This window comes from Nyctereutes procyonoides, unplaced genomic scaffold (assembly GCF_905146905.1).
Source record: "Nyctereutes procyonoides isolate TBG_1078 unplaced genomic scaffold, NYPRO_anot_genome, whole genome shotgun sequence".
NCBI lineage: Eukaryota > Metazoa > Chordata > Mammalia > Carnivora > Canidae > Nyctereutes > Nyctereutes procyonoides.
Window position 1 is genome coordinate 33,292,742 of NW_026575139.1, and position 25,916 is coordinate 33,318,657.

A 25,916-nucleotide genomic window follows, 5' to 3' on the forward strand; every position below is an offset into this window, starting at 1 on the left:
TTTCTAGGAACTCTACCCAGTCTCACTGGGGGACACACTTCACTCTGTATTTCCTGCCACCTCTTTTAAGAATCTTTTAAAGATTCTATTCCCACTCAAGTAATGGAGGCTTGTTTTTAGGGAGCAGCCAGTGGGAACATGGGACAGGCTACAAAAGACAGAAAAGCTGGGCACTCCCTGGTGAGTAATTCCTCCATCTTCTCAGCAAATCAGATTCTCAATACCAGCTGCTCCCAAGCCTTGCTTATTCTTTCTTCTAGAAGTCAGTTCCCAATGGATATGTACCTGTGAAAACACTCTCTAGTAAACATTTGCGTTGTTATTGAAATAATGCTCTAAAATCCCAAGGCCAGGTAAAGCCTAATTGCCAGTCTTACCGATAGAGAAATCCAGACATTGTTTTTAAAAATGGATTTATCAAGCTGGTGGGTGCGAATGATGAAGCGAAGCCCTAGGTCTTCCATTAGGTCCTCAGATGTCCTGCAGGCCATTCGTGGCATGGCTGGTGCTGGAAACGGGCAGCTGGGCAGCTCGGCTGGGTTTAGAACCATAGCAGCTTTGACTCCCTGCACACTTCCTTCTGTGGGGGAAAGGAGTAGCACAAGCCTGCTGGGAGAGGTCCTTGGGACTGAGCATTTGTCTGAGAAGATCCAGGTGCAGCTCATCCCCTCGGAGGTCCTCACCTGCTCTGTGACTCCTCACCATTACCCCGGCCACAACTGATGGCACCTAGGACACAGAATAGGAGGCGGTGCCATGCAGCAGACAAGGGCAGAGGTGCTCTCCGGCATAGGTAACATCACTCACAGAAGGACTTTCCAAGACGAACTTCACCTCTTCATCCGGGCTCAAGCTGAGCCACTGAGCCATTATTTCTAGAAAAGCACATTGTCCTCCTGAGGATCCCTTTGATTCTGTGCTTGTGCAAAACAACAGCCAAAGAAAAACACGTGCACGATAATACGTATATTTCAGTTGTGATCTGAATTAAGGAGACATGCACCCCAATTCTCTTCCTCATCTTTCAGATCTTGGCAGACTTTGACCTCGAAATTGCACAGTTCAGAGCTTGGCCCTCAGCAGACAATGAACGTCTGTGTGAAGCGAAAATAACTTGCTGGGGCAAGTCGGTGTCAATCCTGCATCCCTCCCTCCCTTTTTTCCTCCCCGTTTGACCTTTGGGGCTCTAGTTTCCTGCAAGGAGTGAATTATTCATGTTTGTACATAGATATCAAATTGGCCCTTCCCAGGTTGCCAGCAGGGTGGAGCAGGTCGGTGGCTTTTTTCAGAGTCTGTAAATAGGAGGAGCAACAACCTTCTTGTTGGAACAGCACTTACAGGTGGGTGACTGTTTTTGCTAAGTCATCCTGGGGATGCTGAAAGCCCCATTGTGAAATCCTTCCCATCCTTCCAGGCTCCTCCCTCCTCCCCATCCCTTTAACAGACCCTTAAGGCGGGCTCACACCACTCTGCAGGTCTCACTCTGCGCCTTCACCATGGCTTACATAGCCAAGTCCTTCTACGACCTCAGTGCTATCAGCCTGGATGGGGAGAAGGTAGATTTCAATACGTTCCGAGGCAGGGCCGTGCTGATTGAGAATGTGGCCTCGCTCTGAGGCACAACCACCCGGGACTTCACCCAGCTCAACGAGCTGCAATGCCGCTTTCCCAGGCGCCTGGTGGTTCTTGGCTTCCCTTGCAACCAATTTGGACATCAGGTGAGGGGTCCCTCGTATTGTACCCAAAGGAGTTGGGTTTGCTGAAGCTTTGGTAGGCTAAGGGGAGGGGGAGAATGACTGTGTGTGTCAGTGTGTCTGGAATTGTAGGGACATTTTGTTGACCTAGGTTTTCAGGTACACGTGAATACGTAGGGAAATATATATGGCTCTGTCTGTGCTTAAATACTGAGAGTGGGGTTTTGTTGTTTAGTGTCTTCCCATTATACTCCGTGAGGGCTGGTACCAGGTCTGTTTTTCTCTGTGCTGTAGAGAAGGCACTCATTAAATATCCACTGAATGGATGAGTGGAGGAAATAGATCACCAATCAAACTAGGATTGAGCTGACCCAGGAGACCTTAGTTCCAACTAGACGTGGTTTTGCTATTCAGGGGCTCTGTGCCCTAGGAAGAGTCCCTTGATTTTTCTGTTTTGGTTTCCTCATCTGGAAATGGGAGATAATACCATTTATCTCATAGGAGAATTGTGAGGTTCAGAGGACAAGATATACAAAAATAACTTGAAAAATAAGTAATATGCAAGCAAAAGCAAAAGCAATTGTATTATTTAGATTGAAGGACTTTGGCAAGTGGAGAGTGATTTTGGTGGAAAGCTAAGGGTTTGCAACCTGCATGTGTCTCCTCTGGGCATCACATGCACCTCTCTGCCTCTAATTTCTTTCTTTCTCTTTCTTTCCTTTCTTTCTTTCTTTCTTTCTTTTTTTTTTTTTTTTTTTTTTGGTGTGTGTGTATGTGTGTGGCCCATACAGGGATCAAATCTCTGTCTCTGATTACTGGGTCAAGTTCTAGATCTTCAGCCCACACACCTCAGGTTGTCTTTTAGGGACTCTTCTTCTATTTTCACTTATTATTTTAACAGCACCAGCAGGCAAAATGTCCTCAGGTGAGCCCTCTAATTATAACCCCCTTAGTTCAATTCACAGTGGCATGAAGGCAAGGAATTGATTAGCAGAGATACAGCAGGAAGGCAGAAGTGTCATTGGCTGTGACACACCTGAGCCCAAACCATCACTCTTTTCCTTGTTTCTTCTTTTTCTCAGTCTGTTTCTAGGGCTGGAGAGAAGGGCAAAACCTCCATCTTTATGCCATCACTTCAGGCTAGCTAGTGGCTGGAGAGAATCCGCAACCTACCGGTAGCCATCCATCCATTTGCATTAAGAGATAAGCAGTCTAATAGAGATCACCTTTGGGCTCAAGATGTCATGATGGCCTGGAACTGACTGTACTGATTGGTTCTAGTAGGTCAGAGGAAAGAACTTTCTCCCACAGGGAGATATCTGACTCTTAGATCCAGGGGGAGGGGTGGAAAGTAAGGGTTTCCATGAGCCTTTGGGAGTTGTCAGGGGTGGAGAATGTCGAGTGGGGATAGGACAGGGATGCCTGGGGGGTTGGGGATGACAGGCAGGTAACAGGCTCTGAGCTAAAACCTTCACAGATGAGTACAGTGAATGAGTTTGAGGGCAGAAATCTTGGGATAGCAGTCTGGAAATAAAAGGTATGATAAAACCACATTCACAACCTTTAGCTCTCCAGCACTTACTTCCCTAACTTTCCTTCCCTGGCCTATTGCAGAACCTAAACACTCTGTCTCGGTTAATTCTTCCTTGTTGGTCACTGAGCAGTTCCACTTAAGAGTACATCCACTGTTGTCTCTAACTTTGCCTTTGTGACACCTGAAAGCCAGACTTCCTTGAATGGGGACTTCCTTCATCAAAGCTTCCTCCTACTTACACTTCAGATCTAGGACAAGGCAAGATGAAAGCAAGAAGCCATAAATCCCATTTTTCTAAGTCCTCAATTTCACCCTTAGCTTGAGGAGATGAGGACAGAGGCAGAGGCTGTACTCAACACTCACATGTAATCAGAAGCAACAGAGGCAAAATCAGGGCAGAGGGAAAGGGAAGGTTGTGGCAGGATATGTGCGTGTGCGTGCGTGTGTGTGTGTGTGTGTGTGTGTGTGAGAGAGAGAGAGAGAGAGAAAGAAGGAGAGAGGGAGAGACTGAGAGAGAGTGTGTGTGTGTAGGAGGCCAATGGAAGGGAGAGTTCTAGGTGGCATCACCTGAGCCTGTTTCCTTTCTTTCCTACTGCCCTGAATTCAAGATTCCTTGAAGTTTCAGACAGATACCCTAAGAACTGTTCAGGGTAGTTTAAGAGAGAAGCACCAGTTCGAAAGTGCTACATTATTCGCTATAAGAGCAGCCAAGTGAGGAACTGCAAGCATTTTCAGGAATGGCCTAGCAAACCATCAAACAATAGCTGTGAATGGGGAATTTCCAAGTCAAGAGTAGGGCAAAACTAGTGAAGGAAAGAGAAAGAATAGCAGCGGGGGAACCAAGCTCCATAGAAAAGAATGATCCTGGGACAGGAGTATTGGAGGCTGAAAGGTTTTTCGTGGATCCTTCATTCTCCCCCTTCCCTCTTCCATGCTCTTTGTCTTTTTCTTCCCCCAGGAGAACTGTCAGAATGAGGAGATCCTGAACAGTCTCAAGTATGTCCGCCCTGGGGGTGGATTCCAGCCCACCTTTACCCTTGTCCAAAAGTGTGAGGTGAATGGTCAGAACGAGCATCCTGTCTTCGCCTACCTGAAGGACAAGCTCCCCTACCCCTATGATGACCCCTTATCCCTCATGACCGATCCCAAGTTCATCATTTGGAGCCCTGTGCGCCGTTCAGATGTGGCCTGGAACTTTGAGAAGTTCCTCATTGGGCCGGAGGGGGAGCCCTTCCGCCGCTACAGCCGCACCTTCCCCACCATCAACATTGAGCCTGACATCAAGCGCCTCCTCAAAGTTGCCATCTAGCTGCGCAACATGCAGATCTACTCCATCCAGCCCCTGAGTCTCTCCCCTTAGGGTTCCGTGTGTCCTCAGGAGATGCTGCTGGACCAAAGCTTTCCCTTGGGATCAGTCCCTTTCATTGAAGAGCCTTGCCTTTCCAGTCCGCCTGTCTCCCTTCCCTCCCCCAACCTTCTGGTTGGTGATTCTATTTGGCACTCCAAGACTTGGGTGGCTCTGGGCCTTCACAGAATGATGGCACCTTCCTAAATGGTATGGGCGGTGTCTGAGAAGTGTGAAGGGCTTAGAGCCAGCCTGCTAGATGAGTCCAATAAAGGGCAGGTATGGAAATGGCCAGGCTCTCTGTGTCTTCTTGCTTGATGAGGGTAGAGGGATGGTACAGTCCTGCAGGTGGCACAGAGAACTGGCAACACAAAAAAGCTTGATAGAGGGAGGCTCCAATCAGAGGGATATCCTAACTACTGGCTGGAGAGCAGGCTCTGGCCAGGGTCTGTGGTGGCAGGTGGAGTTGCAGGAAGTGTGAACTGTATTATTATTTAATAGCTCCTCCAGAACTGGGGATAGGGGATAGGTAGGGGATAGGGATGGTGAGGAGAGGTAAAGGAAAGGAAAAGACAGCAGGCCTTTCAGTTGAGACTAGTGGGAGGTTCCTCAGAGGACTCCAATCAGGAAGATGTCACTCTCACTGTAGATACTGGGCCAACTCAACATCGCCTGCACTTTGCAATGTTGCTGGGGAATTAATGTGGTCAACTTCAATTGAATGGCAAGGGTCAGGAGGGTGCAGTACTGGGGATGCAGAGGGCCCTTTTTCTTTCCCCGATCCCCTTGCTGATTAGCACTTGTCTCTGATGCTTTGCTAGACTGACTCCCTCTTTTTTATAGTTCACATGTTACCTGTCTTTCCCAAACTCACAGATTTAGGCACAAGACAAACCAGTGTAGGCATGAATGATTGATTTCATTTTTTCTTCCATGAGGGTGGGAATGGGGAAGGGCCTCCCTTTAGACAGACTGTTCATAACCTGCCACAGGACAGCTCTTCCCTGTGAGAACACGGTTCTGCCAAATGGCTTTGTAAGGATGGTGCCCCAGATTCCTCAACAAGTACAGGCATACTCAAAAGGTGCCAACACCACCAAGGCCAGGTCCTATCATATTCTAGAAAAGACACCTGCTGAAAGGCCACTGCCCTGTCACTTTGCCTCACAAATGGTTTCCTGGAAACTGTTCACTTTATCTTTCCTTCCTTGACCACTAGATGGAACATTTTACTTTCTTCACTGAAGCCCTGAAGGGACAGTTCTCCAAACTGGACACACTGCTTACAAACCCCAATGCTGGGTGGGGGGTGGGGATTCCTCTCCTGTGGTGTTCCTTTTTTTTTTTTTAAAGATTTTATTTATTCATTAGAGACACACACAGAGAGAGGCAGAGGCACAAGCAGAGGGAGAAGCAGGCTCCATTCAGGGAGCCTGATGTGGGAGTTGATCCCAGGACTCCAGGATCACGCCCTGGGCCGAAGGCAGGCGCTAAACCGCTGGGCCACCAAAGGATCCCCATCCTGTGGTGTTCCTATAACGATTTCCCAAGCACCTGCATCATCTGAGAAGTCAATGTGGAATAAAGGTTAAGGATCCTCACGGTCAGACTTTCAACTAAAGCTATGCCATCCGTGGTGCTCTATTTCAAGATGGGTAACCTGAGCATTACAGTGGGAATCCCCTGGCACTCTTTTGCAGGGCCTTCTGCTAAATTAAGGCCACCCTTAATTTGACTCTCGAAAAATCAAGCCTCTCAAGATTCCTCCTCTTAAAGCCAACAGCTGGGGTGTGGGTTTTTTGAGGGCAGAGGACCACGCAGTAACTGATTTTATTTAGAGCAGTAACTGCAGAGACAAACCACTTTTCAGGAGAAATGAAATACAGAATTCATACTGGATGCTAGTATGATTTGTTCATCATCTCCATAGTGCTAAAGGCTGTTGCTAGGTCTAATAACAGTGCAGCTATCCTGGATACTGGCATTATGCCACAGGCCATTTAGGGCCTGATATGCCAGTACAATGTGTGTTGGGTCTTTCCCATGAGGCTCAAGTTGAAGAAATTATTTAAAGATTCCCAAAGGATTAGGAATTAACAGTGGAAATGATCTTGCAGAGAGTAAGAACCATAATGCTAAGAAAAAAGCTCCTCACTTGGGTATGGAAAATGCTATATGCTTCAGAAGGGACCTGACCAGATTGGCTCAGCAGGAAACAGGGAAGGCAGCAGGACTGGAGGAACTTCTTTCACAAGGACATTTAGTTTTCACTAAATCTTTAGTTGTGCTGAGAAGTGAGGAATTGTTTCCTTTATTCCTCACCTCATTTGTCTCCCTTTTGTTCTCAGAAGTATCAGTTTATGGTCATAAACAGACATGACAAAGCTTAATATAATCACCCACATTCAATCTTTTAATCAAATTCCCCTAAGGGCACTCAGAAGTAGGAAGGCATCTCATAAACAAGCTTTCCCAGAGAGCAAAGATGATGTCACTCAATTTAGAGGAGGGACAGGACGATCATTTCACAGAGGGCTCTAACAAAAAAACAAAGCTTGGGTTAAGTGATTTTAGGGAGTCAAAGTACACACACTGAAATTTATTATTTCCATGACTATGTTCCCACAGTGATATCTCCTTAGTTTAAGAAATACTGAGCCAAACTCTATAATCACCATCACAACTATCATCCAAACTATCATTTATTGACTATTTAGTGCACTCACACACTGCATTAAGTACTTTATATATATATTAGAGTACTTAATTCTCATACTGACCCTAGGAAGAATTTTTCTGTTTAAAGAGAAGTGAACAAGACACCTGCCAATGACAAAGGGCTCCAAATAGCAGTTAAACTCAGGTCAGTCTGACTATAAAGACTGTAATTTTTTTTCCAGATTTATTTATTTGAAAGTGTGCACATGTGCTTGAGGGGTAAGGCAGAGGAAGAGGGAGAGAATCTCCAGCAGATGCCCCACCGAACATGAAGCCCAGCATGGGGCTTGATCCCACAACCCTGAGATTATGACCTGATCTGAAATCAAGAGTCAGACACTTAACCAACTGAGCCAGTCAGGTGCCCCAAAGCCTGTACAATGGCGTTTCCCTCTATTTCAGAGTTCCTTCATAAAGATCACTGATAACTGCCTGTAAACAGCATTGCACAACTTAAAAACATTTTCACTGATATATCATTTGATTTGAAAGCTCTGTGCAGACACCTGTGCCGGGCTCCCCACTCAGTGGGGGAGTCTGCTTCTCCCTCTGCCCCTCCCCACTGCTTGTGCTCACTCTCTCTCTCCAATAAAATCTTTTAAAAAATAAAAAATAAAACTGTGGAGGAGGCATGATTATTTCTATTTTTCCTTTGAAGAACCGAGGTGAAGGTAAGTTACTTGCCCAATGTGCCAACATGAGCAGGTAGCAAATTTTAGACTTAGGTCTCTTGGTTTCCTTTCCATCCAACCAGACTGTATCTTACAATACAAACTGTACTACAGTCAAGAAACACACAGCCTAAAACTGAGAGCCTCAAATCAGTGAAGTAACTTAGCCTTGCTCACAAAAAACAAAGAATTCTCGATATTTTGATAAATAACAGTGAACATATACTTTTTAGTAATTACTTATAAGTAATGAACCGTATCTGGTTGTGTCTACAATATATAAATTAATTAGTACTGGGAGAAGCCAAGACTATTTTAGAAAGACTACATCAGCTAAAACAACAAAACACACATGTTGAGTTTTGACTCCAAGAGCTTAAGTATGCAGACTCCAAATCTACACATCATGGAGTAAGTAGACAAAGAAGAAGATGCCAGGGCAAGTTCACTTTCCCAATTATATCTCTAGATGATTCCTTTTCTTTCTTGTATCTCAGGAAGGGAAGTAAAGAATACTGATGTTTTTGCCTGGCTCCTCTTTATCTGAACAGAAAAATATGGATTTAGAACTGGGTTCAAGAGGTCTTTATTTGATTAGATCCATCAAAGAATTCCAGAAAATAAAGAAAGTATCACACAACACAGCACAAAGTTGGTTTAATAATGACATATGTGGAGAGGATCTTATGTTTTAAATTTCACAATATATAGTCCAAAACAGAGAGATAATTTATTCAGTCTATAAGAGATGAGTCTATCAGTCGGGGCTTATAAAATCGTACTCTTGAGCTCCAAATGACTAAGTTGGAAACATTAGCAAACTCCAAGAAGGGACAATTCAGAGGCTATAATGGGCTTACTGCTGCTATTTAAAGTAATGAAGCATTTTCTCTGCTTTCTGGATCCATTTCACTAAATGATTTCCTCAGCAGGTCAGATATAGATTTGCAGAAAAGTGGAAAACATCTTCCAGGAATAACACAACTGATCTCTAAGGAGATGACTTAACTTTTCTGAATAACAAATCTTGGTCTGACATGCCTGCCTAGATTCCTCAGATGCTGTCACTGACATTCTCAGCTTCTTCCAAACCTCACCAGACCCTTAGACTTCATGTGCCCCGAACAGTAGTGTGAGATGGAGTCATTATACTCATTGTGTGACCTTAGGTTCCTTAACTTCTTTGTATTTTAGTTTCTTTGGCTCTAACACTGGATAACAACAGTACCTATTTCATGGAGTTGTGAGGATGAATAAGTGTTTAAAAAGGCTTTGGCACATAGTAAGTACTTAATAAACCTCAGCATTAATATTGCTGTTATTGTTATATAACAAAACTTCCCTGGTATCAACAATGAACACTTTGCTCACTTTTTTCCGCTACAAGCAAAGCTTTAGTTCAGAATTTCCAAATTTCTTAGATATGAAGAGGAAACAATGTTGTCTCTAATGTCTGACACTTTAAGTTTTGGTCTCAGAAAGAACCAAAGCCATCTCATTGCATATTATACGTTAGAGGCTTCCCAAAGCATTCATTTTACGTTCATTATTCCATTTGGATCTTCTAACAATATTGCAAAAGAAGTAAAATATCAATTTTTATTAGCCCAATCTAACAGAAATGGGACAATAAAGACCAGAGTTACGCTTTGCTTAATGGTTATACTGTTACCAAAAGGTAGAAAGACCTAAATGCCAGGGTTTACAACACTCAAACCAGTATTCTTTCAACTATACAAGGTGAAATATTCTAAGATCTCTTTGCAGCAGATGAAATTATTGTTTATTTGTATTAATTAAAGTCCACACTTTATTCAGATTTTGCTAGTTTCAACCAAATGTCCTTTTTCTGTCCCAGAACACTTCGTTGTATTTAGTTGTCACACCTCTTTATGATCTTTGGCTTGAGAGTTTCCCAGACTTCTCTTTATGGCCTTGACAATTTTGAGGAGTACTGGTCAGTTATTTTGTAGGCTGGCCCTCAACTGGGATTTCTCTGATGTTTTTCTCACGATTAGATAGGGTTATGGGTTTGGAAGAGGAAGACCACAAAGGTAAAGTGCCCTTCCATCATATCGTATCAACGGTACAAGCTATTATCGATAGGATTATCATCGAGGATATTAATGCTGAACATTTGGTAGAGCTAGTGTACGTCAGGTTTTTCTATCATAAAGTTACTTTTCTCCCTCTGCATACTCTACAACATTCTTTGAAAGGAAGCTGATGTGAATAACCCACCCTTAAGGAGCGGGGAGTATCTACATATATTATTTAAAATTCGAAATTCTTCTGCATGGGAAATGTCTATTCTTCCAACTTATGTATTTATTTATTCAGTCATTTATTTATATCAGTAAGGACTTTTTTTTTTAAAGATTTTATTTATTTATTCATGAAAGACACAGAGAGGCAGAGACATAAGCAGAGGGAAAAGCAGGCTCCACGCAGGAAGCCCAATGTGGGACTCGATCCCAGGACCCCGGGATCTCGACCTGAGCCAAAGGCAGATGCTCAACCAACTGAGCCACCCAGGTGCCCCTATCAGTAAGGACTTAATGGATATTTAGTATTTGGGTTATAATTCAATACTACTTTATTTTGTTGCTCAAACTGTTCTAACTTCAGTCACTGGAAGCTCCTTCAGTTGGCTCTTTTGTCTCTTTGACACACTCCCAATAATTATGTTTCATAGGTTTTTGTGTGTTTGTTTTTGCACTTTCCTTGTGGCACGTGTTTCAAGCTCATCTTGTATATTTACTGCCCCAGTCTTGAATTTATCATTTCTCCAAGGAGCCCCTGGTTCTTTTATTGGAACCAAGACCTGAGATTTAGGTATGCTCCCATTCTGGTTTTATTTTCTAGCCACATCATTTCTAACAGAGATTCTTCATTCTAGCTTCATTCTGATGTGAACTGGGAACTTTAGCAGAAGAATATAATCCCCTTAATTAATTTTTACAAATTACAAAGGATAGTTAAGTCTAAGCAGAAAAAATATGCAAATAATTTTCATTATGAACTAAGTAAGACAAACCATCAGGCTTGCTGTATTGCAAACCAACACAACATAGTTACTACAGAATTGAACTGCAGAAGGATCCTTAGAATAACAATGTCATTTGTCGAGGGTCATCAGGGAGGATACTGATAGTATCTTCAGCTTTGCCACATAACAGACATAGCATGGTGTACTCCTAGAACAAGATAAAGTGCATAATAAGATTGAGGAACAGGGAGAAAGACACTTCATTACTTATTCTGGTAAAGCTATTCCCTACAAATTGGAATGGATATTCCCTCTACACATTAATTTCTTCAACACCTATCAGAGATGTCTTAGGTTTATTCTGTGTATCCTGGAGTCTTGTTTATGTAAATTGAACACATGCTGATGCTTTATTTACTATGTACACAAGAATATCATCTTGGAAATGCATGGCTATTTCTTGGATTAAAGCACATATTGGACTAGGGGCACCTGGGGAGCTGGGTCAGTTAAGCATCCACCTCTTGATTTCGGCTCATGTTGGGAGTCATGAGAAGGAACCTTGCAGTCAGGCACCGCATTGGGCATGGAGCCTGCTTAGGACTCTTTCTGTCTCTCCCTCTGCCCCTTCTCAACTTCCCTCTCCTAAAATAATAAAAAAAATAAAATATAAAATAAATAAAATAAAATAAAATAAAATAAAAAAATAAAACAAAAAATAAAATAAAATAAATAAAATAAAATAAATAAAATAAAATAAAATAAAATAAATATAATATATTTATATATATCTCCAAATACACACTGAGCTTGATTAGTGCTATTTAATTCATTCATTCATTATTTGAGAGAGTGTGTGTGCATGTGCCCATGGGGGGAGGGGGGGAGGATGAGGGGGTGTGGGGATGGGGAGTGGGGTGGCAGAGGGGCAGGAGAGGGAGGAGAATTTTAAGCAGGCTCCATGCTGATAGGACAACGGGATAGGAACGGAAGGGGAGTGGGAGCTGGGGTTGTTCAATCCCATGACCCTGAGATCATGACCTGAGCTGAAACCAAGAGCCAGATGCTCCGCAGATTAAGCCACCCAGGCGCCCCTAGTGCTGCTATTTAAAGTAGTGAAGCAATTTAAGTGTGGGTCTCTAAGGACAAATTCCTATTCTTAGAGCTGCTCCTTTCTAGATTATTTAAGACTACTCAGCAACAGAAATGATTTTTAAAAAGAAAGAATGAAAGATCGATCCCAAACTAAAACAACTATTTTTATCTACTCCAAGAAAATATACAATTAAGTTAAATCTACTCGTATGGCATGCCTCATATTTAGATAGCTAGCTGTCTGGAATTTGATCTATTTTAGGAGTTTATGTTTCTTGGGCTTAACAAATATCCAGGCTGACAAAAAAGAATGAAACCTTGCCATTTGCAATGACACAGATGGACCTGGAGTATATCAGGCTAAGTGAAGTCAGTCAGAGAAAGACAAATACTACGTGATTTCACTTCTATGTGTAATTTAAGAAACGAAACAAATGAGCAAAGGAAAAGACAAAGATGCACACAAACCAAGAAACAGACTCTTAACTACAGAGAACAAACTGATGAACAGACTGATCCCCCAGAGGGATGGGATGGTGGAAATAGGGGACTGGGATTAAGGAGGGCACTGGGTGATGTATGAAAGGGTTGAGTAACTATCCTGTACACCTGAAACTAGTATAACTCTGTGTGTTAACTATATTGGAAATACAATTTTGAAAAATGTGCAGGCTGGTGACCGAAGACATTTGTTTTAGGGAAAACTCCTAGGGCAAAGTCCTATTTTTATAGTTATCCCCTTTTAGAATATTTAATATGGGTCATAAACTATACACACATATTTCCTTTCAAGCTTTTGCTTAAAAAATTTTTTTATATTCTTCAGGAAAATAAACTTAATACTAAATCGATTAGTATTTCCACACTTAAAATGAGATTGTTAGCTGTCTAGGGATTGGTCAGTCAAGGTGGTTTGTATTTCATGGGTATGGACAGTCACTTGAGAGAGGGTCACAGAGATAAACAACTATGGTTCAGAGACTCAGAACCAGGTAACTGCATTTCTGCTTCCTACCAGTGAGTTCAGTGGGGAGTTTAGCTGTGACAAGAGAAAGATTGTTTCTTTAAGGCCACACTTAATTTCAAGGTCTACTCTACTCATACAATATTGATAAGTAGAGGCTAGAGCTCAGAGAACAAACATAGGTCTCATAAATTAAAAAAAGAAACAGGGGCGCCTAGGTGACTCAGTTAAGTGTCCAACTCTTGGTTTCGGCTCAGATTATGACCTCAGGGTCATGAGATGAGCCCCATGCTGGGCTCCACGCTCAGCAGAGAGTCTGCCTGAAGATTCTCTCCTTCTTCCCTCCCCCCACCCCAAAAATAAACCTTAAAAAATTGAAATAAAAATCCCCCCTATACAAGGTCTTTTACTGCTCTAAAATACTTCTGGTTTATTTTTTTTTTTTATTTCTATTTATTTTTTTTTACTTACTTCTGGTTTAAAAAAAAAAAAAACTTCTGCTTTCACCTGTGAGACATTACTAGTAGGACGGGAACCTCTCACTGGAAATGAAGAAGAAAACAATAATAAATTCAAAATGGGAGTATGTGTGAAGCTTGATGAACATCTGAGTTTTCACCCAATCTATCCATTGACAAGTTTTTATTAAGTATCTCTCAATGCTCTGCAATGTGCTAAGTACACTGGCAGACATGAGAGAAGGCAAGGGCAGGTCTGACCTTGCAAAATGTATAATGTAACTGGAGAGCAAGAAAAAACCTAACGTGGTATAATCTGGAAAGACAATAATTATTAAATTATTAAATAAGACTGATTACACCTGTAATCTTTAATTTATAGCTGGTTTGGAATCCAAATTTCACTGTAGGTCAATTATTTGGAATTCAAAAGCAGTTTCCCACAGAAGTAATGTTGACCACAGCAGTTAGATTGCCAGGAAATTCCAGGGAGTCTTTCAAATTCATTGTACAAGTACTATAGAATCTAGCCATACATAGTAGTACTTCTGTGGGAAAATGTGTCTAGAATTCTAACTTGGAATACTAGAATACATCTCCCTGTTCCACCGCGATCAAGGCAACTTTTATCAAAACTGGCCAAGTTGGGAGAATGAGAATTCCCTCCAGTCATTCATGGAGACCCTCAAAGGTTCCACCTGGGGTAAACACAGCGACAGACATTTGGAAGAAGAGTGGAGTATGTGGAATCACACTTTTGAGAAGACCAGATCCTTTGCTTTATTCTGTGCATCCCATGGCCATTTTCTTCGAAAACTATTAATTCTGACCCCAAGTCCTTTCCTTTCCTAGCCCACAGTCTCACAGATTCCCTTTTGTTTCCTAAGGCAAACACATAGTCCTTTCAGTGACTTTTAGGGTGATACAAAAAAATAAAGGATACTGGGATCCCTGGGTGGCGCAGCGGTTTGGCGCCTGCCTTTGGCCCAGGGCGCGATCCTGGAGACCCGGGATCGAATCCTACGTCGGGCTCCCGGTGCATGGAGCCTGCTTCTCCCTCTGCCTATGTCTCTCCCTCTCTCTCTCTCTCTGTGACTATCATAAATAAATAAAATTTTAAAAAAAAAGGATACCTGTTATCATTTATAATGTATTTTCTGCTTAAACTCTCTACTCCTGTCTCTACTTTTCTCCCTACTTGTGCCATCAGAAAAATCTCACTTTAGCAATGATACCGTGGTTATTTTAAAAACGGAATTCTTGTCTTTTAGAGATATGTTCTGAAATATTGACAGAAGTAGTGATATAGTTGGGATTTGATTCAAAATAATCCTATAGGGAGATGTGAGGTATAAATACAGCAAACTGAACCTGGGTGATGAAGGTTAAGACACTATTCTGCCTCCTTTTGCCCAGAAGACATTTAAAACAAAACAAAACAGGGTTATTAGCATTCAAGAATGACATCTGTGAGACAGCTGATGGGTTTCAAGTGAGCCCGAGTGGGCGTGTGCTCACTATTTGAGAAAGTAAAGAGAAGGTTCTGACTGGAGACCAAAGCTCAGGGGAAAATCAGTTAGGGAACAATAGGAAAGGAAACCAGGGAAAAAGCAAAAGAAGACTCAAAATGATTTTTAAAAGAAAGAAAAAAGTCTGGCACTATGGACCTCAAGGGAAGAAATCCTTCAAAAACCACAATGGTTGACAAAACCAGACCCAAGAGAGATGATAAAAGAGCTAAGAATGGAGGCAAGGTCACAGCATTCAGCTACATTATAGGAGACCTCTGAGAGAATAGTTTTAGTAAAGTGAAAATGAAAATCAGTTTGCAGATGGTTAAGAGGAGCACGGGGAAATAAAGAGAATAGGGTAAAGACCTATTCAAGTAAAGAAGGAAAAGGAAGGATGAAGATGACTAGAAGAGGAATCACAGAAGTAGCTGAGTGAAATGAAAGATTTTTGACTTATTTTTTAACCAATGATGAATCAAGTATATTTACTGTAAGAAATATTTTAAAACCCAGGGAGACAAAAGAAGATGCTGGATAGAGAGTAGATTGGTGAGGAAATGTAGAAAGGGTAGCCTTAGGGAGGAAGGAATACAAATCTTCCTCTCTATTGGGACAGAGGGAAGAGTCTGAGGTTGGACAATGCTATATGTGGTAAGCCAATGAGACTAGCGGGAAAGAAGAGAGAGGGAAGGTGGCCAGCCCCATGAAAACACTGAAATGAGGAGCTCAGATATTACGCTGTAGCTAAAATGAACTATGGAAGGGCCACAGTGGTGGTCTAAAGCATCACTTTCAGAAAATGAATCTGATGGTAGATATAGAATACAGGTGGAAGGAAGCAGATGTTGAGAGAGAAGATGAGGTGGAAAGCCCAGTTTCAGAGTTGGGGTTTTTCGAAGAGAATTTCACTGTCTACAAGTTGTCAATAAGCCATCTTCCTTTATCTTCTTCTCCCTACTCCGAAGTCATTTCTGGGGCAGTTTTGAAAATGGCTGCATTCAGTCATAAAGGAAATCAGCTAGGCTTTGCTCTCATGGCAGTGATGGGCAATGGCTTAATTAGGGCAATCTTAACATCCATTTAGGGCCCTAAAAAGTTTAAGGGGCTTCAGGAGCTTCTGAAAAATGACTAGAAGCCATCCTTTCCACTCATGAAAGGACAGAGCTGCTTCTTTAAGCCCATGATATGCTCCATCCCCTATCTGGCCACTACTCATTCACTGAGATCTTGATTTTGCCCTAAGTTACATATAACATATAAATATCTTTTGAGACATAATTTTTGGATGCTGACAAGATGTCGTCAAGATGTTGTACAGATTAATCACAACATATCAGACCGGATTCTGACAGGTGTATAAGTGCTTTCTTCTACACTAAAATATGAATGAATGAGAATGGCTATCCTGTAAAATTCTGTTATGAAGATTATTATTTTTTTCTAATTAAAATGCTACCCAGGGGTACCTGGGTGGCTCAGTGGTTGAGCTTCTGCCTTTGGCTCAGGTCATGATCCTGAGGTCCTGGGATCCAGTCCTGCATCAGGCTCCCTGCAGGGAGCCTGCTTCTCCCTCTGCCTATCTCTCTGTGTCTCTCATGAAAAAATAAAGAAAGAAAATTTAAAAAAATAAAATGAAATGCTACCCAAATTGGAAGGACTTAAAAAAAACTCCCCTGCCTGTTAAAAGCTCTAACCTGATTTTTATATCCTATAGATGAATACGTAGTTCACTCTAAGTAAGTAAGTCAATCTGAAGGCTTGAAAATGGAGGTAGTAAGAGACAGATACAGGCTCTAGTGTGTCCTTATGGTTTCCAGGTTACCCCTGGCTCTGCCCCACTGCCCAGCTTTTCTACCTGACCATCAGATGATCTGTGAATCTTCAACAACTCAGGCATACAGCAGCCTTCTGTACAATTCTTCATGTGCTCGGTGGTCCAGCTTCTTTCCTCCAACCTTGGTACAGCCATCCTATCATTTTACTTAATGAATTATATTACAATATCTTACCACAGCTGAGACTACAAAGTTGCTCGACTCTATGTGCCTACTGGGGAAGACAAGGATAACCTCCTTATCAGAATTCCCATGCTCAGCAAGTATGAGGGCAGTGGACAAGCCAACACTCATAAAAACCAACAACTGTGCAATTACATAACTGGATAGAGAAAAAAACAAGCACAATTGTAACCTCATAAGAGCCTACAATGTGCTATTCTTTAAAAACAAAAATGACAGGCTTGAGATATCATGCATTTTGATTTGTGACTCTTACGAAGACAGCTTGGAACAGATCAATGTACATCTAAAGTGTCTCTCTTAACATACACAATTAGAAGAGAAGGATGGTCTCCTTTAATATTTACTAGTACTTCATTTATTAAAACTATATTTATATTTACAAAAGTACTTTTATTATCCCTCCCCACAATAATATACCATATATATACATTTACCTGAAATTCATCCATGATACTGAATGTGTACTCATGCCTGGCTATTATGTGATGACAATTCTTACACAGATCTGCCAAAACAGAGAGAGATTTAAATAATTAAGTGTTGGAAGGTCTCTTAAAGCAGTAAAATTTCTATTTTCAGCAAGGTATTGCTTTATAAGAATCTTAACTGATATATTTAACACAGCAGCAGGAAACCCATTCTAATATCTATCTTGATAAGAAACCCAAAATCCATCACATAGCAATGCTACATAACGAATGGCCTCAACTCAGAGATTTAACAGGCAACAGGCATATACTAATTCCCATTCTCAGGACTTCTAGAAACTGTGCTACTAAAAACAATCATAAATAAAAAGCCAATGCTAGACATTAAAATGAATTTAATAATAAGACTCCTTAAAAATATGATCATAAATAGGATTTATTTTTTAAAAATATGATTTGAGTGCCTAATGTGTGCCAGATATAGTTCTAAGTACTTTTTATCTGTTTACTTAGTTAATCTTCTCAAAACCCAAAGAGGTAGATCCTATTGTTATCACCTTTTTCAGGATAAAGAAACAAAGGCACACCACAGTTAAGCAATTAGCAAGACTACTGAGCTAGAAGTGTGGGAAACAGAATTCAAACCCATGCATTCTGGCTCCAGAGCCCTTGCTCAACCACTGTGTCCTACTACCTCTTTAAAATAGAGTTGAAAAAAAAAATAAAATAGAGTTGAAAGGGTTATTCCTGAAATAAAGAAAAAGACTGTTCTACTTTAGAACATTTAGAATATTTAGAACATTTTCAATGACTAAAAGCTTAGTGTCTCTCATATCTTTTTTTTACAAAATATCATTATTTGCACATTTATTCCTCATATATTCAGAACATACTGAAGAACCAGGTGACAAGCAAAAAGAGGATATAAACAGTTTAAATCATCACCATACCTAGTTGCTAAAATGTACACACACTTAATTTACTCACAGAAATTCTTAGAGTGCCAACCTCAGATCTGATTCATTTTTATGATACAGAGCTTATTTATTTGGTTCCTCAGCATAGAGGATGAGGAGCAGCATATGAAGGTAACACAGAAAGATAATGAGAGAGAAGACAAAAAAAGCTGAGAGCAGAAACAAGACTAAAAAACCATAACATCCCAGGGTCATTCTGTATGGCAGCAAATAGTCCTAACCACTTTAGTAGCTGTTGGAGGACATCACTGTATTAGACTATAGTAAAAAAAGAAAACTCACATGAATGACCTTAGGGTTAAAAAAAAGTCTCCATATCTTGTCTCAGAAGGCATAAAGACTTTAGAATAAACAAACAAACGGGATGCCTGGGTGGCTCAGTGGTTGTGTGTCTGCCTTCGGGCCAGGGTGTGATCCTGGAGTCCTGGGATCGAGTTCCGCATCAGGCTCCCTGAACCCAGCCTGCTTCTCTCTCAGCCTATGTCTCTGCCTCTCTCTGCCCCTCATGAATAAAGAAATAAAATCTTAAAAAAAGAAAGAATAAACAAACAAAAAATGGTACCTGAATCATAAGCTTCAGTCATCTGCAAAAGTCACTTAGGCAGAATCTGATGATGCTAGCTAGCATCATATTTATCTTCCTCTTAAAAACTGAACTAGCAACTCTGTTGCAATACAATATAGAAACAGGACTCATAAAATACACCGTATCAGTAGGCACAACATATCAGCTTTCTAGAGCAGGTCTCTGCCACCAGATTTGCATGAAAATAAAAACTCTACTTACGATCATAGGTAACTATTTCTTCACCATCTTCCTCTTTCAAAGATTTGTTTGTGATCAGCATAAAATCCCGCTTACTGCACACTGCACAGCCTGTAAAGTTCAGCAAGAAAGAGCCATTCTCCAGGCAGATGTTACCCTAAGATATTAAAAATAGGAATTTAATTTTCTTCTATTTCAAAATCCGTGGTGAAAATAATAGACTAAAAATTTCTAAAGGCAAAAAAAAAAAAAAAAAAAAAAAGCCCCACAAAACCCATGGCCAGAATTTACTTGCGTGAAGTCTGTACTAAGTGATTTTTGAAATTACTAGCTTTCCTCTAGAAGTGCTATTTATGGCAACTAAAACTGAAGCAGTGTTAAAGCTGTAAGTTTCTGAGGATTGCAACTGTGTTTGAGAGGACTAAATGCAGATATTTAGAAACTTAATGAAGCTTTAATAATATAAAATGTGAAAAGGAAAAATCAGAAAAATCTAATAGCCAACAATATTAAATGAGGCATAGCATAAAACTAGAATTAAAATACAATCAAAATGGAAGCACTGGGGCAGCCCGGGTGGCTCAGCGGTTTAGCGCCACCTTCAGCCCAGGGCGTGATCCTAGAGGCCCGGGATCGAGTCCCATGTCAGGCTCCCTGCATGAAGCCTGCTTCTCCCTCTGCCTGTGTCTTTGCCTCTCTCTCTCATGAATAAATAAAATATTAAAAAAAAAAATAGAAGCACTGAACTAATGATAAAAATGATCTTATACAATGTGATAGTCAGTTGATAGTTGAAATTGCATTTTTTGATGCCTTAAAAAATAATACAAAATAAGCAAACAAGAATAAACCCTCATCTCTACAGATGCCTGTCCTTAAGGGTATGTGTGATTCAGGCAGAGAAAATAAGCTCTGCAATTCATCAGACTGACACCACAGCGTTCAAAAGAAAGGGATTTGCTTCATCACTAAGAAACTGTAAATAACTTATGCTCCTAGCTCAAGGGAAGTCTTTGCTAAAGGCTTACTAATTGCTCAGGAAGTAATTTTATAAATACTCTAATTCAACCTCATTTCTGATCCATACATAGAGTATTCTTTAATAATTAATGTGACTAAAAACCAGTCAAATCAACACTTCTCCAATGCAGCTATGTGCTTGATACAGTGCAAAAGTACAGTGAAGGATTAGGGGATGAGTCACATCTTTCCTCCTTCTACGTGCTTATGAACTAGCAGGAAAACCAGCTTTAAGTGATGCCATAGTGTAGCCTTCCTGGATTCCCAGCGCCACAGTCAACCTCTCCCTTTGGAGTGGCTTCTTGATGCTATGTATTAAGGAAGAGATTAACTGTTAGGGTGGGGGTGGGGGTGGGAGTGGGTGGAAGCGAGGAAATCAATCTAACTATATAGTTGGGAGATACTAAATCACAGGCACATCAATTTAACTGCTAAAGGGGAAAAATGGCCTTGGGGTTAAAGTTCAAATTTCCAACTATTAAGAACAGGTACTTTGATTTTTTTAAAAAATAAACTTCACTGAAGTATAGCTTCTATATAATAAAATCCACATACTGTAAGGGTATAGGTGAATGACTTTTAACAGATATATATATATATATATCAATGTAACCACTACACCAATCAAGATATAAAAATTTCTATCTTCCCAGGAGATCCTTCAGGCTTTGCAATCTACCTCCAACCCCTATCTCACTTCAAGCATTCTTTGATCTGATTCCTATCTCTAGATACTAGTTTTGCTTGCTATAAAATTTTATATAAATAGAACCATGCAGTACACTATTCTGCATCCCATTTCTTTTGTTCAAAATAATGTCCATGTTAATCATCTATGTTGTACTGGAAGCTCATTGCTTTTTATTGCCAAATAGTATTCCATTGAATGGATTCATCTGTTGATAGACTTGGGTCCTTTTCACTTGAAGTTATTATGAATAAAGTAACTACAAAGACTCAGTAAGTCTTGTGTAGATATATGCCCTTCTCTTGAGTAAATATCTAGAAGTGGAATTGCTGAGTCAGATGGTAAAAATATGATCAATGCAAACTCTATAACTGCCCATTAGTTTTCCAAAGTTTTCCATTTTCTATTCCCATCAGCACTGCATGAGTTCTAGTTGCTCCATATCTTCACCAACCTGAGGTACTGTATCTTTTATTTTAGCCCTCCTGATCATGGGGTATATCACAATAGTTTTTAATTTGCATTTCCCTCATGACTAATAACGTTAAGCATCTTTTCATGGTGCCTTACAATGTACCTTCTTTTGTGGAGAGTCTATTCAAATCTTTTGCCCATTTTTTGATAGGTTGTTTATCTTACCTAGTTTTAAGACTTACTGAGTTGTAAGAGTTCTTTATATATCTTAGAGACAAGTCTTCTGTCAGATTTGTATTACAAATATTTTCTCCCTGTTATTGGTGTGCCCTTTTTAAAATGATGTCTTTTGAAGAGTTTTGATTTTTATAAAGTCCAATTTGTCAAACCTTTTCTTTCACTATTTGTGTTTGTCTTCTAAGACTAGTATCTCTCATCTGTGAAAAATATCTACAAGTCTCCAGAAAATTTTATGAAACCAAAGATAAATATTTACTATCTGTTCATTCCACACTTAATACTTTCTTTAAAAAAATATTTTATTTATTTATTCATGAGAGACACACAGAGAGAGGCAGAGACACAGACAGAGGGAGAAGCAGGCTCCATGTAGGGAGCCCAACATGGGACTTGATCCAGGGTCTCCAGGACCACACCCTGGGCTGCAAGCAGCGCTAAACCGCTGAGCCACCCCGGCTGCCCCACACTTAATACTTCTTGAGATGCTAATCCATTATTTTTCTCTGCCAATTTTTTGGATGAGTACACTATACTTATCATCTTGTCCTTTCCTTTGCTAAGCTCAAAGTAGTTTCTGCTCTTACTGCTCTCAGAAATATCCCATGACTTCAAAAACTCGAGTTGGTCCTCTGTGATTTCAATTGGTCAATCTCTCCTGAACAACAGGAAGAGTCCAATTCCTCCAAGAGTCGCCCATTCCACTTTTGCGAATATGTTATAAAGTTCTTTGTTCTGACTCAAAGCCTACAACCCAATAACATCCACCCACTCAAGATTTCTAAATCTGCTTTCTGAAATTCCAAATAAAATTTTAATTCTTCCTCATGACAGCCCTTTAATTATTCCAGAACAGAATAGTCAGAAAAAAAGTGCTTATGAAAGGCATTTTTCAAAAAAGAAAAGAAAAGAAAGGTACTTTTCTGGTTTCTCAATCACCTCAATCCTTTTCTCTATTCTTCTACTTTATTTTCACTTTCTAAATTATTCCTTGAAGCTCAGCCCTTGATTCTCCTTGATTCTTTTCCTAAGAAAACAAATCCTTTCTATTTTGACACTTTTATTTGGCTAACTCACCTGAATCTCACACCTAAACTGCAATCCTGTATTTTCACTCGACTCCTTGGATGTTACATTCTCAATCTTGGATGAAACGTGATACAAACAATCTGACCATGTGAACCCCAATTTTGGTTCTCTCTCCCATATGCCTCCAATTTCTGTAATGGTATTTCCAATTTCCCAATTGCCTAGATTGAAAACTCTAAGATCATCTATAGGTCCTCCCGCCATTAAATGGGTTGAGTTCTATTAATTCTTTCCTTGAAATGAAGTCTTCATTATCTCATGCCTACACTACTGTTGCCATGGCTTCCCAAATACTCTGTAGGGCTCTCCCTTTTACATTCCCTCCCCCACCATAACCTCAACATACAGTCATAAGATTCATTCCCCTAAATACCACCAGATTTCAGAATTATTTCTCTATTCATTTTTTTCTAATGGATGCCCAATGCCTAAAGTGTAGAATCTAACTTTTTTTTATTTTTAAGATTTTATTTATTAATTCATGACAGACACAGAGAGAGAGGCAGAGACACAAGCAGAGGGAGAAGCAGGCTCCATGCAGGGATCCATCCGGGTCTCCAGGATCACGCCCTGGGCTGAAGGCGGCGCTAAACCGCTGGGCCACCGGAGCTGCCCAGAATCTAACTTCTTAATACAATTTTTAAGTCTTTTGATTAGCTCAATTATTAAGAACCCAACCTAATCTCTTTAATACTCTTCCCTATAAACACCTCCCTTGTGTGGTCTCTGAAAAGTGCAGTGTTCGTTATCGGATTCATAAAAATTTCTTTTTAAACTTTTTATGAATCAGAACACAGTGAAGTATATGAAACAAAAATGTACAGTATAATGCCTCTACCTAGTAGGTATCAGTAGTATCCCCAGTTGTGACAACTAAAAATGTCTACAGATAGTGCCAAACATCCTTTCGGAGGCAAAAAACAAAACAAAACAAAAAAACAAAAACAAAAAACCTCACCCTGTTGAGAGCCACCGCTTTAATTAATTCACTTTCATTACTCATTCATGGTGTTCCATTCTATGATCCTATCACACTTTTCCAGTTTGTGACTACAAATAATGCTGGTATGAGCATTCTTACGCCAAGTCTCTAAAAATATATGCATATGCACTTACTTCTCTAGAATGGGAACTGCTGCATATCTTCATTTGATAATGCTACACCTTTTCCCAAGAAGGTTGTAACGTGAGCATTCTTGTTACATATCCTTCCCCCAAAGACTAAGTATTACTCAGGATAGCAAGAGACCAGAAAACTGCAGACTTCCGGCCTCCCAACCACGACAAGAATCCTTGTTCCTGTTATATTCCCCAAGCCTCTGGCTCCTCCTTTCCTTCCCTAATCAAAACTAGCCTTCAAATCCCAAAAGAAGTCCACCTTTCTCTTGAGGAACCAGCGCTATTTCTCTCCCGTTTCTCTACACCTCCAACAGCACTTATGAACTGTTACTATTCATTTTCTGTGAATCACACACTCCCCTAAACTGTAAGCTCTCGGGATGCAACGAAAGCTGCCTTTTATTTCTTTGGAATCCCTTTCTGGCCTCGCAAAGTAATCTAGCTACACACGTAAATGTTGAAGAAGTATATCCCGAAAGAGAGTTTAAAAAAAAAAAAAAAAAAAGCATCGGCAACCTCCCGAGATTGAGAAGAACCGAGATTCAAAAAGATAATAATAATAAAAGTAAAGGCCGGTCATCTGAGTTCTGGCCTTGGCTCCCCGGCTCAGAGAATGTGAACTTGGGCAAGTGATTGCCCCTCTCCGGGCATTAGTTCTACCTGCAACACTGGGTTATACCAAATGGCCTCAGAGGTGGCTTCCAGCGCTAGAAATTCGGTAAGAAACGTGAATTTCACCGAATCAAGCTTGAGAGGGAGACCCGGGGTGGTGGTGGTTGGGGGGGGGGGGGCGTGTCCCTTCGTCGTCGGACTGGATTGTTGATGGTGGTGGAGTTTCCCTTGCTGTGCCCTGGAACTCGAGAGAAAGTGGGGTGACGGCTGAGGTCAGCCGCCGGGGGGGGGGGCGGGACCCGCGGAATCCGCGGCCAGAGGACGCCGCCGCCATCAAGCGCCTAAAGACAGCTACCGGGTCACCGCAACGGGCAGAGCGGCCGGGTCGGCCCGCGCCCAGCCTCTCAGGGAAGGCCGGCCGGGGCTACGAGCAGCCCCAGGGGCTGGCCACGGGCCACGGGGGCGAGAAGTCCTCGGCGCCCACTCGCTCACCCGGTTGGGATACTCCTTCTCCACACAGCCCCCACACATCCCGACGCCGTTCCCGGGACTCGGTCCTCCAGCGCTTCCGGGGAGACGAAACCTCGCGAGAGCAAAGGCAAGTTGCCGCATGCGCCCCAAGTCCTCGACCCCGGAGGGCTGGCTCTCGCGAACTTACTCGGAACCTCCGCCCCCTTCGCCCGCTGTTGTTATAGGGCAGAGCCCGGTCTCCCCGGCAACAGCGCGAGCCCCGGCGTGGGGCTCGCGACACCTACGGAGGGAGGGGGCGGGGCCGCGCGCCCTGGGGCGGGAACCCGAGGGGGAGCTCGGGAAGTTCTAACAGGCGCCGGCCCGAGTCGAGCCACGGCACGCCCGGAAGGGAGCTGTTTCTCGCTGCTTCGGCTTGCTCCGCACCTAAAGCCGAAATGATAATAATCTAAACACCTTTCCATACCAGGGAGAGCGATAAATCAGCTCTCAGCAGGTGAATAAGCAACAACCCAAGCGTCGGGGAAGAGGCACTTAGAGCTCTGCAGAGAATCTCCTAAAGCTCCTAAAAAGAACACGTAAAATGTTAATAAATAAGTGACTATGATTTATCCCATTAGCGGTGGGAAACGTGTTTCTTTGTCACAAAACGTGCGCACACTGCGCCGATAGAACAGGGCGAGGTCGACGCTGCGGAGCTGAAAATGCTCGTGGTTGGATCCCTGCCTTCTCCTTTTCCTTCGTATTGAAGGAGCTTTTCACAGTAACATCATTAACCTGAATACGGGTATCCAAAGTCCGTGCTTCTGAACAACCTGTCTTCATCCCACCCAGCTACTCCAACGGAGGTATTTAGTGGGAGCGTCCGCATCCTCCCTGAACCCTGCCCTATTGGAGTTAGGTCGGAAGAACTCAGGGAGCGTATGAGACTTGGGATCCAGAATCTTTAAAGAAGAGATTAATAGCTGTTTTCGAAGTTCACTCTATTCTTGGAATAATTACCATGCCTTCCACTTGTATGACATTTTCGACCTTCCAAAGTGTCCTCGTTTCAGCTTCTGATTGTATGTATGCCTTTCCAACCCTATAAGAATGGTA

At 41.6% G+C, this 25,916-nt stretch overlaps 2 protein-coding genes across 4 annotated transcripts; one reads left to right on the plus strand and one right to left on the minus strand.

The window, feature by feature from the left end:
* Positions 1-1,429: 1,429 nt before the first annotated feature.
* GPX2 (glutathione peroxidase 2) lies at positions 1,430-4,865 on the plus strand. The gene is made up of 2 exons (XM_055304115.1): positions 1,430-1,718; positions 4,187-4,865. The coding sequence occupies exons 1-2, from the start codon at positions 1,497-1,499 to the stop codon at positions 4,535-4,537; spliced, it is 573 nt and encodes a 190-aa protein (XP_055160090.1). The 5' UTR covers positions 1,430-1,496; the 3' UTR covers positions 4,538-4,865.
* A 3,667-nt stretch (positions 4,866-8,532) lies between these two features.
* CHURC1 (churchill domain containing 1) lies at positions 8,533-24,969 on the minus strand. 3 transcript variants are annotated; one of them, XM_055304116.1, is made up of 4 exons: positions 24,843-24,961; positions 19,193-19,328; positions 17,435-17,505; positions 8,533-11,159 (listed from the first exon to the last, which is right to left on the minus strand). In XM_055304116.1, exons 1-4 carry the CDS (start codon positions 24,879-24,881, stop codon positions 11,067-11,069), a joined length of 339 nt encoding a protein of 112 aa, XP_055160091.1. In that variant the 5' UTR covers positions 24,882-24,961; the 3' UTR covers positions 8,533-11,066. The 3 variants fall into 3 exon arrangements, with proteins under 3 accessions (XP_055160091.1, XP_055160093.1, XP_055160092.1); XM_055304118.1 differs by lacking the exon at positions 8,533-11,159 and adding an exon at positions 13,407-13,552 and having other exon boundaries at positions 24,843-24,962; XM_055304117.1 differs by lacking the exon at positions 8,533-11,159 and adding an exon at positions 13,559-16,949 and having other exon boundaries at positions 24,843-24,969.
* Between the last annotated feature and the right edge of the window lie 947 nt (positions 24,970-25,916).